General features: G+C 33.9%; 1 protein-coding gene, 1 long non-coding RNA gene and 1 pseudogene across 3 annotated transcripts; 1 reads left to right on the top strand and 2 right to left on the bottom strand.

The window, feature by feature from the left end:
• The first annotated feature begins 257 nt into the window (after positions 1 to 257).
• LOC106304435 lies at positions 258 to 2,505 on the top strand (annotated as a pseudogene).
• A 4,349-nt stretch (positions 2,506 to 6,854) lies between these two features.
• LOC106305077 lies at positions 6,855 to 7,647 on the bottom strand. The gene is made up of 2 exons (XR_001262908.1): positions 7,226 to 7,647; positions 6,855 to 7,126 (listed from the first exon to the last, which is right to left on the bottom strand). It is a non-coding gene; the product is annotated as an uncharacterized LOC106305077 (long non-coding RNA).
• Positions 7,648 to 10,895: 3,248 nt separating this feature from the next.
• On the bottom strand, positions 10,896 to 16,893 carry LOC106306227 (putative phospholipid-transporting ATPase 12). 2 transcript variants are annotated; one of them, XM_013742769.1, is made up of 12 exons: positions 16,641 to 16,893; positions 15,850 to 16,291; positions 14,022 to 15,328; positions 13,844 to 13,954; positions 13,498 to 13,774; positions 13,328 to 13,416; positions 13,117 to 13,225; positions 12,552 to 12,761; positions 12,343 to 12,468; positions 12,166 to 12,264; positions 11,903 to 12,094; positions 10,896 to 11,822 (listed from the first exon to the last, which is right to left on the bottom strand). In XM_013742769.1, exons 2-12 carry the CDS (start codon positions 16,237 to 16,239, stop codon positions 11,190 to 11,192), a joined length of 3,543 nt encoding a protein of 1,180 aa, XP_013598223.1. In that variant the 5' UTR covers positions 16,240 to 16,291; positions 16,641 to 16,893; the 3' UTR covers positions 10,896 to 11,189. The 2 variants fall into 2 exon arrangements, with proteins under 2 accessions (XP_013598223.1, XP_013598222.1); XM_013742768.1 differs by having other exon boundaries at positions 15,850 to 16,277; positions 16,641 to 16,891.
• Positions 16,894 to 17,645: the final 752 nt, after the last annotated feature.

The following is a 17,645-nucleotide window of genomic DNA, read 5'->3' on the forward strand; positions in this document are numbered from 1 at the left end:
TGACAATTTGTCCTATGGGAATATTGTTAAAGGGTGAGGTCTTGGGTTCGAGAAATGCCAAACAAACTAATAACCTACATGGAGAAGACTCACATACGAAGGGTTAGGGTCGGTGCCCCGCAGAACCGTAAGCCTCAGGCAGCGGGACATGGTATTAGATCCCTTCAATTTCTAACCACATATAGAAAGGATATTAATAAACAAAAAGAACAACATAATGTGGTTCGCTTGCTTGCTATTATTGGCAGTTCCTTTCATACTCGAAACATGATTTCAAATATTTAGACTAGTGGTTGGCAAGACTCTCGCATTCATGAGTCTCGGTAACAATTTAATTAACGAAGTTTGTGTACGGCCCGTTAAAGTCACTGGACTGGGCACTCTAGGTAGCTAACGTTACATCGTAACGACACGGTTAAGCGAAACCCGACGCAGAAGGACCCGCTTCGAATCTCTTCCCATCATCAATGGAGATAAATAGTCCAGCTACACGTGTCGCGACACTCGCTTCCGCCTCTAAGAAGTTTCTTTGCATCAGAAATCCAACTCCGATCGTCGCCGTCCGGTGCCAGAAACATGTTTCCGAGTCTACTGTTTCATCTTCGATTGACTTTTCTTACGTTGTGCCATCGGCTCAAGGTATGTGTAAGAAACCATATGGATTATCATCTCTCAGGCATTGAGAGAAAACTGTGTTATCGGCTTTGCAGTTTTCATTATCTGAGAGTGTCTTTCACTTTTGAGTTTGTGCATAACTATGATGTTCATGATCAATATTGTTAATAAGTGAACTTGTTTTGTGTAGACAACAAAGAGGAAAGGGTGGATCAATCAGGGGACTAATGGACCTGAGTCAATTGCTGTTGACAAAGACAGGTTTGTCTTTGCATCCCTCCTCAATTGTTTGTGGATTGTTACCAATACATTCTTGTGTATACGTAAGATTTGTCTAAGTTTGTAATCAACAACATGTAGAGCTCAGTTAGGGATGGTATATGTATATCAGAGTGTGAGTAGTAAGGAGAAACTGAGGAAGAGTTTGCGGGATGGTAATGTGTTGTAGTAGACTTTAGTGAAATTGCATGTTCGTGGAACTCAGGTGGGTGTGGTGTGAAACTAAACGAAAAATTTGAGCAGGCTAGTGTTGTGAAGTTCTTGAAGTCAGAATAACAACCTGTGCTCTAAACCCCACTATTAGTCTCAGATTGATTTATCATGGTTCATGATTTATGTATGCTTTTAAATATGTCAATTTAATCAGACACGCTCAGAAAGTTGAATGAAGGATGAGATAGGGTGAACGTCCATGAACAATTGATTTTAGCCTCCCATCTATAGAGAATTAAATTTCCCTGTTTTTGTGGCTAAATCTTATTGTGCATGACATCGCTGAAGGTAAATACACATTTTGTCCTTGTTTCCTTGTCTTTTCTGCTCACTGGGAGACCTGATCTCTTCTCCTCCTAGTTAGTTAATTCTTTTTCCAGCAAGTATAGGGTGGTTTGGATGATACAACTTTGTTTAGTTTCATATTCTTGCGTATGGTAGATTATATAACAGATATATTTGTGAAATTGTCTTCTTCTATGGAGACAGAACTAAACATGTGTTAAGACCTAAGAGCTGATTACATTTGGTTATATTCTTCCTCTTCTTCTGAAACTTAAATCCTACAAATTAGATTACTGGCTTCTGAATTTTTGAACAGCTATTGTTGGAGATATTACTCCATCTGATGGTGAGCCAAAGAAGAAAAGAGTAGGAGAGAGAAGGCCGCTTTAAAGGATATGTGCAAAAGTTCTTGGTGGAGGCCTTAGAGGTAATATACGGCTAATGTTTTGGTTTCCAAAACACTAATTCGTAAGTCAAATGCCAATGTGCAGCTGAGTAGATCACAGAACTTTGGCTGGAGTATGAGAACAATGCTTCTTTAGAGGCAAATCTTGTAAAAGATCTTGATAAGGTAATTATGGATTTTGTGTTTGCAACCATTGATGACTTTTAATTCCTGTTAGCTGTTAATAGTTACAACTTACGCAACACATGGATTACACTGACTCTTGTCTCCATTGTGGCCTTAAGGTTGAGATGATTCTCCAGGCTCCAGAATATGAAGTAGGTGAGTTTCAATCTTTATCTTTCTAATAACTTGTGCTTGTTATCCCTTTTACATCCAAGAAACCTGACTCCACGTTTTAACATTGTGGCAGAACATGGGAAAGTGCTTGACGAGTTCTTCATATCAACAGCAGGTAGAGAACCCATGTTCGCTTTACAGTTTTAGACCTATGTCAAAATCATCAAAATACTTTTGCTCCTCCGATTACAATTGCAGGCAAGTTTCAAACCGAAATTGGAATGGGCTGGGCAGCTGGGATCAACGCGAGGAGAAAGTGTCAATAGACAAACAGAGAGAGATAGTAACCCAGTTGCATCTTAGATTTTATCAACAGTAGAATCTGCAGAGTAACTTCTAAAAACCAAGCAGCCTCTTCTTGAATCAGAATGCATAAGCTTCTGATGACTTTTAAAAAAAAATTATTGTGCAAACCTTTTGGTTTCTAGTTAAATTAGTCATTCATGGCCTTAGTTCAGTCATCGTCTCATCGAGCCTTTCAAATCTTAAATATTTCTTCTTCAGTCTACGCACAAACAAACGCTCAATCTCTTCATTCTAAAGTCAACTAATAATCTCCTTTGAAACGTGGTGTTACCATTCATGTGAGAAATTATAGGCAAGTGCACATTTATGTTATCTACTAAGTAACTTATGAAGTGAAATGATAAACCAACTACATAAACTATATATATATATAGATATATAAGATTTTAATAGTTGAACATGAAGCGTGAAGTCCAATAATTGATTATTCTAAAAACCAAGAACAACATTTCAGGCTTTCAGCACTAAACAATAATCTCTTCGAAATTTGAATAGAATTGATTTTTATCAACCTTAGCCGTAAACATTTGTCGTTGACTTAGAGTTTTGTCTCGCTTATAGTTATCACTTTCCTAGGGATTAAAATCTATAATCTCAATATCTTCATGTGGCAGATTCAGTGTCAATCTTCAGTTGGTAACTGACCAGTACCTATTGATGGGTTTTTGACAGAAAAAATGTTTGGATAGTTACTATAGTCCAACAATTTCAACACTCACTAATAACATCCAAAAGCCATTTGCGTATTATACTCCATCCATTCTAGGAAAAAATTATTTTTCTAAAATATTCACGCATATTTAAAATACAATTAATGCTTATATTAAATTTATTAAATATATTATTATACATTTTTTATAACTATCAACGAATTATATTTAATCAATTCGAATTTTCGTAATTAATGTTTCTCAAAAGTATACAAAACTATCTTAAAAATATAAAAAATTATTTTTGTAAAATAAGTAAAAAATCTTATTTTCAAAAACGGATGGAGCATTCGGTTATTCCCTGTTCTTTGTTCTTAAACTAAAATGTACACAAAATTAAAATACATATATAGTATGCTACCAGGAAAGTAACATTTTCCTTAGGAAAGTGTGTGCAATACATATTAATATATTTTATCTAGTTACACCTTTTGTTTTATTCACATAAATTATTTATACTTTTTGAAACGGTATCATATTATGTAAATATTATAATACATCAGGAGTGGAAGAAATGGGCTCACAGAAGAGATCCCAAAAAAACATTAAAGTGTCATTAATTAGACAAATTTATCTGTTTTTTCAAAAGTAAAATATATGGAAAAAATTAAAACTAAAAAAATGAGAAATATTGTTGGAAAAAAATCTAAAAAGATCATAAACTCTTTTAACATTCCAATTTTACTTTTCGAGTGACACGCTATTTTCTAAGTTAAGGTCCTCTTTAACCATTCCAACTATGTAGAACTCATTATGTGTCCAATTCAAATCAATCAATTTAAAAAAGATACAATCCAAATCACTGAAACCAAAAAAAAAAGAAAAGCAGAATTGAACCAAACAATGATGTTGATTTAATTCCAATGTTGATTTTACTCTTAACAATTTACTCTAACACTTATGAATAATCTTTGCAAGCCTATGACACTAATAAATTAGAAGTAGTAAGTGTTTTAAATCATTAACTTTTCTTTCAATAAGATAATACGAAAATAGAAAATAAAATAAAATATTAATTTTAAGATATAAGAATATAAATAAATATGGAAAAGAAACTACGTTGGATAGATAAAAAGAATTTTCAAAATGTTGGTTTTGGCCTGGAACTATAAAAGCTCTTCTAAATTAATTTTTATTAACAATATTTGAATTGTTAAAGAATATTTTTTTTTTGTGTATGTGTTTTCTTAGTGCAATGGAAAATTAGCATATGATTGTAAATAAGCTAAATATTCTTAATCATTTCAAACCATTAAACAAAATCAAGTTAATGACTATATTTGTTAGGCATTGGATTCAAAGTGCATTCAAGCATTGTTTGTCATCATGGAGTTTTAGAATTGAACTACCACATCAAAACCTGATAAAACATTGAACACAAGAGTGAAGATGATGTACAATCAAATATAAAGAGTTTTCTAACTTTTCGATAAATAAGAGTCTCCTTCAAGTTCTTCAAAACTCAGTTTTGTTTTAGAGAAAGCTTGTTAGTTCACGAAAAATTGCTACTATTTTTTTTTCAAACTTCTGTATGTTTTAATTTTTTTCTTATCATGTTATTTATTTTACATTTATTTAAATTTTGTTCCAATATATTTTGCAGAAATAACTCTTTCTACAAGATTACAAAATTTCTTTTGATAACACGAATGTGTGAAGAAATAAAATGTGAATTGCACTAGTAACTATGTATCATGTGATCAATGTTGTAGATTTATTTAGTTAGGTGCATATATTTTTGAAAATTATTAGATTCTTAAAAAAAAATTGTTGTATGTGTGTCACATAAGAATAATGTTATTTTGGTGATTATTTTATCAAGTGAAATTATGTAAAGTAGATAACTGAGACCAATTTACTAATACTACTATATATTAATTAAGAAGTCACTTAATTGATTTTTGCTTAAGTGTCATTCATAATTGAAGTTTAGAATTAATTCTCTTAATTTAATTGGTTGTTGGTATTTGAATTTTCATTTATTTAATTAATTTTTTTTAAAGGAAACTAATTCTAGAACTACCTAATCTAATCTATATTACCATACAAACAATTAAACATTTTAAATATATAAGAATTAACATAATTTGTTTATAGAAACAATTAAATATCATATATTATTACATTATAAAAATTTAGAATATACATATAAATGCATATGATATGATATGATATGATATGATATAAATAATTATATAAACGATTTCAAACATATTTCTATTAATAGTGGACATAATAAATCATAGATTACAAAAAACTATTTAACCTAAAAATGTGTTTATATAAAAGTATAACAACAAAAAAATCATTTTTTTGTCAATATCAATCTTCATAAATATAGTCATTTTTAAATGTGGGCCCCCCACAGTATGGGGTTCCATTCAAATGTTTCTTGTGCCTACCCACAGGCCCAGCTTATTTGCAAGTTTGTCTTTTAAGTCATTTTTAAATGTGGGCCCCCCACATATTTCATATGTTTCATAATATATGAATTTTGGTTTAATGCACAAAGATTAAGATACTTACATTTTTTTAGAAAATAATTTTAAAGTTATAATTTAAAAATCATTCAACCAATTATAAAAATGACAGTAAAATTTTAATTGGTTGAACAGTTTCCAATAAAATTAAAGTTAATCTTAGAACTTCAAAACATCTTATGATTTGAAACAACATAAACCTTCTAAAACATCATATCATTTGAAACGGATAGAGTACAAACTAACCTAACACAAATTGGATCGTTTTAGGATTGTGTATATAATCTTTTTCTTATTTAAGGAACAATAATAGTTGGTCAAATGATTTTATCACTAACTGGTTGGTTGGTTGTTTTCGTCCAGTCTCTCGAGTAGTAGTGTACTAGTGTTATTGGTATGCTTTGCTTTCATTTCTACTTGTTTATAGTAAAGAATAATGTTCGAACAATTATGAACCACCTTCGTGTTGGTGAAAAGCATCAGAGAGAACAAGATTTAAACAGCTACAGTTCTCTTGACGTCAAGATTCCTAAATATGCCGGTAGGCGGTATCTCAGTCCCTATGCAGCGGATACACACATTATCTCTGTAATCCTTGAAGTTTTGTGCATATCAGAGTAATGGAAGAAGATTGTGGTGCATTTACAGCGGATTGTGTTGTACTTTCATGCTACTGCCAATGAAGGAAGAGTCGAAAAGGAGCATTGGTATGAGAATGAGTTTGCTTTTGATGAAAGCTCACCAATATGTAATTGCGTTGAGGACATTGAGGTAATGTTGCGAGAACTGTGGACGAATACTCATCTTCTTTGCTTATGGTATTCATGTTGTGTTATTGATCAAGAATCTAGAAAAAGAAGCTTATGGAGACGGATTCAAATGTCTATCTCGAAAGACAAGAAGTGACTCGAAAGACAAGTGATAGGTAACTGAGACAAGGCTGTAATATTGTAAAATCCTTCTTTACTCTTATCTTAACTCATGTAAAATCTCCCAATATAATTAGAGGGTTCTTGACATTCAAACTCTGTAAAATTCTTCTCTTTTTACGGGTCAAGGCCGCAATAATTAGAATTTGCACTTTTATGCTACACAAACCAGTTAAAAAGGACCATGTTCTCTACAGTCCGGTAATGATCTACCCCTTATCCCTCGAGTCAGCAGTATTAGTAACGGTAATGGAGCCATCTTAAGTATTAGTAAACAGTATCCAAAGGAAGCTGAACTTAATAAGTTAAAATTTTATTTTATTTTTTTGCTAAATTATTGCAAGAGAGAATAAATCAAGGCTTAATAATACCATTGTCTGAAATTCAAGAAGGTTTAGGGCAGCAAGAGATAACTTCAGTATCTCTAGGCAAGTGGCGAACAACTGCCTGATATTGTTTAGTCTTCTGATTACAATCATTGGCTTCGAATGTGATGTAGTATGTGACTCCAGCAGATGGGTGATAATTTGCTTTCAACACTTTGACTAACTCCAGCCTTGCATCCTACCACAAGCAATTAAAAAAAAAAGAGATTCTTCAATCAACAACAAACGAGGGCTAAAAAGTCATATTTTTATTTCGATTAATAACAAACTAACTAACCGTGTCTTGTCATTGTAGCAGGAGACAGCCAAGTTCGTCAAACTTTTTTTTTTTTTTTTTTTTGTTTAACCAGGCGGGGTTCGGGCCTTCAGCCCTAGTCCCCTCCTAGGCCCGGAACCAGCTTGTGTCAACCTGTTGAGCAGAGCTAAGTTGGTATCATCAGGGTCAAGAACCAGGTCATCGTCGTCTAGATCCACTGCTCCGGTTTCGAATTTGTGTCGGAGTTTTGAGAAGTCGATATCGAAACCCTGAAAAAAATCACAAACGAAGAGAGCAACGAGATAAACAACAACAACAAAATTAAAATGGAGAGATCATCGTCTGCCCCTAACCCTGCTCTTTTCCCACTCTTCATTAAACAGTCGAAGATCCTTGGTACTCGTAACCGCTGGACTCATCGCAGATAACGAATCATTTTCTTCTGGATTGATTGGTTAAAGGATATATCGATTTCTTTTTACATACTAGTATTTCATTTTAATTATTTATTTACATATTATTTATTTATTTTATTACCAAAAATCTTATTTACAGAAATTCTGATACTGCATGTTTCTTAGAAAATATAAAAAAATAGGTATTTTGCCTGTATTGCAAACACAATTATCTTACTAATATTTATTAATAAATATATTATTAATATAAAAATTAATAAAATAATTTATTGTCGTACACTTACAAAATCAATGATAATTTAACATAAAATATTTATATATGATGCAATCTTTCACTAAAACACACACACACATATATAATTTCTTTATATATAATTTTGGTTGTGTTTTTTTTTTTAAAAAATTTATTTTTTTCATTAATTGTCAAGATCTTCAATTATGTTTATCAAAACATAGCTAATATAACTTATAATTATTCAGACTATTTAATGATTTTTTAATGCAGAATTTATATTTTTACTCAATAAATATATGTTCAGGAAATTATCTATTAAAAATAACATTATTTAAGATAATAATAATACAATATACATGAATTTGTTTTTTTTTTGTAAAAACGTTTTTCTTATTTTTGAATATTTTATTATAATTTATTTATTTTTAATGGTTAGTTATGTTAACTAGTCTAACTTTTAACATGAGATCTCGAACGCGAAAAAAATTATGATTTTGCTATAAAACAATACCTCATATAAAATAATAAAAGAATTAATTTTTTACCACCAATTTATTTAAATTTGATATAATTTCCCATATATCTGAAGATTAAAAAAATGTCTAAAGGCTCGGGATCCGAAATCCTATATATTGTGTAAAGCGAAATTCTCTCGACGAGATGATCAGGTTATGGATGGTGATTTGGTTTTCACAACCTTGAACAGTTCAAACCAAATATAATAAAGAGATTCACCTTCATGTTGGGAGCATTCTTGGATCATGTGGGTAATCTTTTTTTCTTTCAAGTAACAACTAGATATCGGATTTTTGTTTCCTTTATTTTTATATAAACATTTTGTTTTCAAGCTTCAATTATGTTTATCAAAACATAGCTAATATAACTTATAATTATTCAGACTATTTAATGATTTTTTAATGCAGAATTTATATTTTTACTCAATAAATATATGTTCAGGAAATTATCTATTAAAAATAACATTATTTAAGATAATAATAATACAATATACATGAATTTGTTTTTTTTTTGTAAAAACGTTTTTCTTATTTTTGAATATTTTATTATAATTTATTTATTTTTAATGGTTAGTTATGTTAACTAGTCTAACTTTTAACATGAGATCTCGAACGCGAAAAAAATTATGATTTTGCTATAAAACAATACCTCATATAAAATAATAAAAGAATTAATTTTTTACCACCAATTTATTTAAATTTGATATAATTTCCCATATATCTGAAGATTAAAAAAATGTCTAAAGGCTCGGGATCCGAAATCCTATATATTGTGTAAAGCGAAATTCTCTCGACGAGATGATCAGGTTATGGATGGTGATTTGGTTTTCACAACCTTGAACAGTTCAAACCAAATATAATAAAGAGATTCACCTTCATGTTGGGAGCATTCTTGGATCATGTGGGTAATCTTTTTTTCTTTCAAGTAACAACTAGATATCGGATTTTTGTTTCCTTTATTTTTATATAAACATTTTGTTTTCAAGTCTAAATTGATATATATTATAATATATATGTGTCTATCAATTTTTAAAACATAATAAGTATACAGTATATTTTTTCAATTGAATAGATTGTTTCAAACTTTCACATGTATTTGTATCTTCTTCTATATATATATATTTTCGGATTATAATTTCATTATTAAAATCGTAACTATATATATATAGATTAGTAAAATATTGTTTTATTGTCATATTCAAAAATATTGTAACATTTCACAAATTTAGAAAGATTTTAAAAAATTAATCTTTTCGCTTCATAGATTTATATTATCGAGTAAATAATTAAACATTTAGTTTTTGTTTAATTTTTAAAATAAACTATATAGTTAATTTGTTTTCATTGGTTTAAGGAATAAAGATTAATCATTGTTAAATAATATGATTTTTGTTATTTAAAAAAAATATTTATAATTTTAAAAGTTAACATCGATAAATATTTAAATAATTAACATATAGAGATATAGTATTACAACATTAAATTATATCTATTTAATTTATACTATCTATAAATCCAATGAATCATCTATCGTTTAAATCCAATTATTGATAGCCCAATAAAAATTTATGGTAGACCCAAAATTTAAATGATAAAAATAAATATTAAAATGTGACATGACTTTCTAGAAATAAGTTCATTAGATCTATTTTTTAAACAATAAAGTTGAACTTATGTTTTAATATATTAGAGAATAGTTGGTCCACTGGTTTATCACTAACTGTTACTTCAGTTATCAACTAGTAGTAAGTACTACTGGTGCATTGTTTGCTTTCATTTCTACTTGTTTATGGTTAAGAAAAATGTTCGATCAATTCAGACTTCTACTCTTAGATAAATCAAGTATGTAACTTAAAGAACATTTCTTCTCCGTTTCTCATGCCCTTTGATGAAACAGAGATAATGCAACTTTTGGGTTATCCTCACCAAACCAAAGAGTTGTAAACCTCATCATATAACAGAGGACAAACTAAACCATCTGTGCTTGCACTAAAATACTGTCGTCTATACAGATTAGATGGCAAGCGGCTGTTTCTTGCTATTTTGTGATTCCTATAGTGATTAAAGGAGATATCAAAAGAGTAGACAGATGTTTCTGTTCCATAAAAAAACACAACTTACTTTAGTCATGTCATAACTCAACAAGATCTTAGACGGATGGGTGAACAGTATTTTTCTGTTCCAATACGAAATTATCTCAAGACTTCTGAGATCTTACATGAGACTGGACAGAAAGATTAACACAGGCAAACACATGCCAAGAGTCATCAAAAGTAAACTTCCATAAAAAAAGCATAACTACTCTCTACATGAACATGATACAAAATGATTTGTCATATGATCAGTGGCATCAGCCAAGAGTCATCAACATAAGGTGGTGTCTCTATTAATACTCTCATCTTCTTTGCTTATGGTATTCATGTTGGTTTATTGAACAAGAATCCAGAAAAGAAGCTTAAGGCGACAGATTTCAAATCTCTATCTCGAATGTTAAGAAGTGATAGGTGAGTAAGACAAGGCTGTAATATTGTAAAATCTTTCTTTACTCTTTATCTTAACTCATGTACAATCTCCCACTTTTTCCCAATATAATTAGATTTTTCTCGACATTCAAACTCTGTAATATTCTCGTCTTTTTCACCGGTCAAGGCCGCAATAATCAGAATTTGCACCCTTTATGCTGCAGAAACCAGTAAAAAAAACCTGTTCACTACATTCTTGTAATGATCTACCACTTTCCCCTCGTTTGCAGTTCATTTGGTCTTTTATTTACATCCTCCCCACCCCCCCAAAAAAAAACGAGGGAATCATATGACTTGTCAAGGTCCAGTCTGACGAGATCTCATGACCGATCTCTTTATGGCCTCTATCCTAGCCGTAAAACCAACCAATGCAGGCCTTACTGATGCCTGTCTCACCAACTCTAACTCCCCAGGGTCATTGCACTGATCCTCGTACTTAAGCAGCTTTATAGTCCCATGAGACATTGGGAAAAACTGCATCTGAATAGCAGAGAAGATGAAGTAAGGCATCATCGTGGCCATCACCACAAAGAGAGTGGTGATCCAGTAAGCAGGCGCGGGCGCAAGAGCTTCAAGAAAGACCATATATGCATCTGTAGACACCCTCGGCGGCAGTGATCCGTACACCGTCAGGAAAAGGTACCATACAACCACAGATCCCCAAACGACTAGATGCTGAATCACTGTGAAGTAACTGATTGTCAACACCATCTGCAAACTCACAACCCACACCACACATGTGTACATTGTTCCTCCGAAGATATCTCTCCCTGCGGGTTTCCCTTGGTGGTTGAAGGCTTGAGATTCAAGAGTGGTTTTGCAGAGGAAGAAAATGATTATTGCACTGCAGAAGCCGTGGAACATCCAGCTGAATATCCGCCGCCAACTAAAGAGGAGGTTTTGCACACCTTCTTGGTACAATACAGGGAACTGTTACAGCAAACAAAGCAAGACTTTGGGTTAAGAAAAGATTAAGCAGCTCATTTGATAAGAATGATTATTTTATATACCTTGAGACAGAACCGTGCAGATACATCCTGGTCGAAGATTCCCAAACAAATGACAGGAAGTGAGGAGAAAAGGACGCTATAGAGAGAGAGATACCAGTCATTGTAAGCAGGTGTAGTAGAGAATGAAGTGTATGCCTCATATAAGAAGAGAGTGAACCCAAATGTGATGTTCTTGTAAAAGAAGTAGCAAATCTGCATATGAGAAACACACAAGTATTGAGATAACTGCATCAGCTCAGAGAATAATGAGACCATTCGACTACCATTTTTGAGATTCTCCTGTAACACCAGTGTCCGTGGACGAGTAACAAGCGCTCCAGATATCTAAACTGAGCAATGGCGATGTCGCTGGACATCACAGCCTGAAAAATTAACAAGGATTAAACAAAGTTTCCAACAAAGACTGAAAAATGGTTTGTTCTGAGATTCTTTTAAAGAACCTGCATTCCTTCCACTCCACTGATCCCAACTCCTATATCTGCTTCCTGAAGCATTCCAACATCATTTGCGCCATCTCCAATCGCCAGTGTCGTCTGACCGCTTCCAGTTTTGACTAGTCTTGTCACCTAATGCAATATGAATCTTCCGGAAAATGAAAATTGCTAGGCAGCCACTAAGTATATATGAAAAGATAAAGCGAAAATTGTACCAGTGCTTTCTGTTTTGGTGAGGAACGACAACAAATCACTGAGGCACAACCAGTGGCCAGCTCAAGAAAAATGTACTTCATATCATCCTCTAATGCATAAGCAAGTGATTTCCCATCAATGATTAGAGCAAATGCCTTAGAGTTTCCACCAGAAGCTTTTAGTTGAACCTTTCCATTAGTTATCTGACGCAGTACATTTTCCTTCAACGCCTGCAAGACAATAGTTATGTGAGACTAATACATGGTAGAATTCTAATTTTACCACAAACTTGATACCATTTTTTCGAATTCACCGGATGACTATTTCAACAAATACCTTAAATTTGTGATGAAAAAGACTAAAATAATCCTCCTAAATTATTTTATAAATGTTTAATAATCATTTATAAAACATTTATAGAGGTTTATAAACCCAATCCCCTTAAATACTAAACACTAACCAATAATCACTAAAGGCTAAACCCAGATGTTATGGTATTTTTGATTGAATATATTTTCGAAAAGTGGTACTTATGGTTATTCAAGCAATTTCTCTTAATACATGTGTTCTAAAAGAAGCAATTACCTCTGCAATGACATCTTTTTCACCGGATTTTTCCAACTGCTGGATTTCAGGGGTCTCCAAGTTGATTATGATCTGCTTCATGTCTCGTCTCAGCAAACTACAAGCGAAGCTGTTAAAGATGTACACACACAGGTGGGATCAGAGAGTGAGTAAGAATGTATGCAGGAAACTCAAGAGTAAATATAATCACAAGGTACCAAGAAATCAATACCCAATATTGATAGCAGTCTCCATCTTGTCTCCTGTCAAAACCCAAATCTTTATTCCTGCTTGAGCAAGCTTATCAATGCAATTAGGAACCTGGAAGAAAGCCAAGAGAGAGAGAATGAGACAAGAAAATTTCACCAATCTGTAGTTTTGGTTGTGTAGTAAGCAGCTTACCCCATTTTGGAGTTTATCCTCAACAGCGGTAGCTCCAAGAAGAACCAGATCTTTCTCAATCTTCTCAGTGACTTCATCTATCAATGCTTCTCGATCAGCACTAACCGAGCTCTTAGCCTCACTGATTCTCTCGGTGAACACCTCGTATTCTCTCTCGTCGAGTTCACGGTAGGCAAGAATCAAAGTTCGCAGTCCAGTATCAGCATACTCGTTCACATGGTCTCGGGTTTCCTCTTCATACTCTCTACCGTTTCCAGAAAGTCTTTCAAACATAACACTGCCAGATAAAAACACAAGTTCAAAAATTAAGTTCGAAAAGAGAGTTTCTAAAGTCATGTTCACGTACCTGTCTGCACCTTTACAAAGTAAAAGGAGTTTCCCATCTTCATCCCTCACTATCACTGACATCCTTTTCCTTGCGCTACTGAACTCAAGAACGTTCAGGACTTTATACATCCTGCAAAAGAGAAACCATTCTCGCTAAAGTAGAGAAGCTTTTGATGGCAATAAAGAAGAGAAGATACCTTTCAACTCGTCCCCCAGTCACAACGTCTAGCTCTCTAACGGATACTGTTGTTTGAGTCCGGATAAAAAACTCAAACCCAAGCTCCCTCGCTGCAATAACAAAAGCTGCCTCGTCCGGTGATTCAGCCTCGTAAGAGATCTTTCCCGTATCTTCACTCACCTCAGGTATAACCGTATGACACACCGCCAACAAACGAAAGAACTTCTGAATGACATTAGCATCCGTTTCCTTGACCCAGTTCCCATTCATTATTCTTTCATCTCTGAAGTTGAATCCTTTCACCACCGGTTCTGCAGCAACAGCATACTCAATACCGTTACCCACAGCCATCTCCACCTCTGTAACACCACGCCCATACGCTCTCCCAGCGATAGAACATTTGATGAACTCCATTGAGTTACACGTCAGCGTTCCAGTCTTGTCCGAAAGAACTGTCCCCACTTGCCCAAGCTCTTCGTTCAGATTAGAGGTACGTGCTAGCGCCGGCTTGTCAGCTTCCTCGTAATACATATGGATGTCTTTATTGATGAAGATGCTCTGAAGAACTTTAACAATCTCTATAGAGACATACAAGGAGATAGGGATGAAGTAGCTGTTCAGCATCAGGGCAGAAAGAAAGTGGCAGACCGCAGCCAGAGGCGCTCGCTGAGGGTCAAAGAAGACGGTGGAATCATCTGGTTTCAGATACCATCTCGTCATGACGCCGTTCTGGTAATCTTCTCTCGTTGTTATCCCAAACAAAATCGCACCGAGGAAGGCCAATGAAACTACCATAAGGAACATGAGGTATATGATCTTATCCATCTTCCTCTCGATCATGCTTCTCTTTGAAGGAGGCTCCGTTGAGTTCTGGACTACCTTTGTGTCAGGACCTGTGAAGATAACAGCCCCGTAGATATACTCTGTGTTCCTGAGTTTTGAGCCTCTTAGAAGAAGCTGTTGCGGCGAGAGAGGGTGCTTTTCTCCCTTGAGCTCCATAGTGCCGACAAAGGAATACAGGTTAGCGTTAGGATCCTCGCATTTGATAAAAGCCTCGAAGTCTTTGAAGTCAACTTCTTCGCGCAATGACATGGTTACTTCTAGTCCTTGTTTGAGTTTCAGGTTTGTTTCCCCGTCGAGGTTCATTGTCTCTACGTAGCAAACAGCGTCCTCGTAGCTAGATGAAAGCAGGACAAGGTCTGCAGGGAAGAAATCGTTTTTCTCCACCTTTAATATATCTCCAACTCTTAGTGTCTTCCACTCCTTAAGATCGAAGTGCCCATTCCCTTGGTGCACTCCAACTTTTCTACCATTCACCTCAATATCCTAAAAAGCATGATAATTTCAATCAGAATTATATCAATCTGCAAATGAAGTAGAGAGTAATACTACAATCACAGTTCAGAGCAATGTTCTAAAAAGCGGTGTAGGCGGCAAATCGAATATAAACTAAATGAATATTAAGCTGATTTTTTAATCAAAAAACCGGTCTAGGCGCCCGCCTTCAGAGCAATGTAACTTAATCCAACCTAAACTAAAGACCAATCTGCGACTGAAGTAGAGAGTAATACTTTAGTTCTGAGCATTGTAACTTATTCCAACCTAAACCACAGATCCAGAACAATATAACAACAGATGTTTCATTTAAAAGCTAGCATCCTAGTAAGATCCATGTGTTCTACAAAATCGGTCTAGGTGGAGCTTGGTTTAGGCATCCGCCTAATCAATAATCTCCTATAAAGCGTCTAACCACGGCTTAGTGATTTTTTGAACATTGAGGATCATCAAGTCCTTTTCTAATCTATCAACCACCACTCATTTCAAGTTGAACCAACATGAAAGGGTACCTGCTGTTTCCTGCGCCAATCTTCGACACCTTCTTTAACCATAGTAGCAAGGATGACGAAAGTCAAGGGAACAATGGCGCTCACAGCTGTGTAAGGAGCGAGAGGAGTGAAAGACAAGATCCCAACGACAAGGAAGTAGAAGTTGGCGACTCTCCTGAACTGCTCGAAGAGTGATTTAGGGAGGAAACTGGTGGGAGTGTACTTGGTGGTCCTCACGTAGTTGTCGCAGTAATCAGCTGATTCAGGTTGGTTGCAGTAAACCACACGGGAGAAACCAGTTCGTCCGATCTGCGAATGTGCTGGCTTGAAACATGCTTTGGCTGATGATAGTGTGAACAGCTTGCTTAACTGTAACTTCCTCCTTCTACGCTTCCTTTCACCTCCTGCCATGGCTCCCTCTCTCTCTCACTTGCAGAATCTCTAAAACCCTGAAAATTTGAAACTTTTCAGACCAGACACGAGCAAGAAAGACAACATCTTTAGTTTGTGTCTGAAAAGCATTGCACTGAAGAAAGTTGAAAGCTTTTCCTATAAAATGTCGATCGGATTAGCTAAATCTCTAAACCCCTGAAAATTTTGATATATTTCAGACTAAGTCTCAAAGTTGTATATACAGACAGAGACACGAACAAGAAAGACAACATCTTTCAGTTGTGTCTGAATAGCATTGCACTGAAGAAATTTGAAAACTTTTCTTATAAAATGTGGATCAATTAGCTAAACCGACGAGAACATTTCAACACAAAGATGCCCAGAAAACAAATTTTGAGAAAAGAGAAAAGAGAGAGTACCAATTTTTTGGCAGGGGCGTTGAGGAAACAGCAGAGAAGCTCCAAGTTTTTTTTATTCCTGATTTCCCGAGAAACTGGATAATTTCTAGGAAAATCTGGTAAAGAAATAACTAATCGAGTGTATCAGTATTATGAAATTAAGGAAAGAAATCTGAGGACAGGAAGGTGTGGAATCTGGAAGATTTTGAAAACTGTAATCTTAATTAGGGGACATGGGGTTTAAATGGTATAAACCAAAAGTCTTGGGTCTTTTAATGCATGAGACCAAAAATATGGGAAAATGAGAGGTTTCAACATTAACAGACTTTTCAAATTGTCTCATTGGTTGACATTTGAAAAGAAGACTTCGTGTTTTTTTTAATTCGATTTTCTCTTCATGGCATTTGAGATGAAAGAAACGTTTTAGCAACTTTCCAAAATTTTCCTAAAATAAAATGCAGCTTTGAAGATTTACCAAACTAATGATGTCAAGAACGTTTTACAAACAAACTATATTGAGAGTTTGAAGCACGCACGAATATAAAACAAGGAAAAAAACAAGGAGAAAGACCAGAATTAAAACATGATATGCCTTCAAAAGTGAAATCAAACACTATCCTATTGTAATGATGATGATATTTTGTTCAGGTGAAACAAAGTATTTGTTTGAGGATAAATACCGATTAGTGTTTTAACCTTCTCATCACAAAACAATCTCAACGAAAAAAGGAGAAGGTTAAACACAAAATTGCATGTCAAAATCTCTACATCCGATGAACTAATCCATCTCTAATTTGCATTTTAAAACTGTTAAAAGGAAATTAGTTGTTTCCATTATATAATTAGTTAGGTTGATTATTAAATGGGAATAGAAGAAAAGTAGTTTTCTTAAAAAAGGATTATGAAATAGTATAGTATTATCTGTCTCTCTTCTTATAATGAGGACATCAATAACGTGTCAAGAGCGTCATCAGCCTTATTTGCTTAAAATGCATTAATCAAAATTGAAAAGAGAAATTGTTTGAA

The sequence above is a fragment of the Brassica oleracea genome, chromosome C7 (assembly GCF_000695525.1).
Source record: "Brassica oleracea var. oleracea cultivar TO1000 chromosome C7, BOL, whole genome shotgun sequence".
NCBI lineage: Eukaryota > Viridiplantae > Streptophyta > Magnoliopsida > Brassicales > Brassicaceae > Brassica > Brassica oleracea.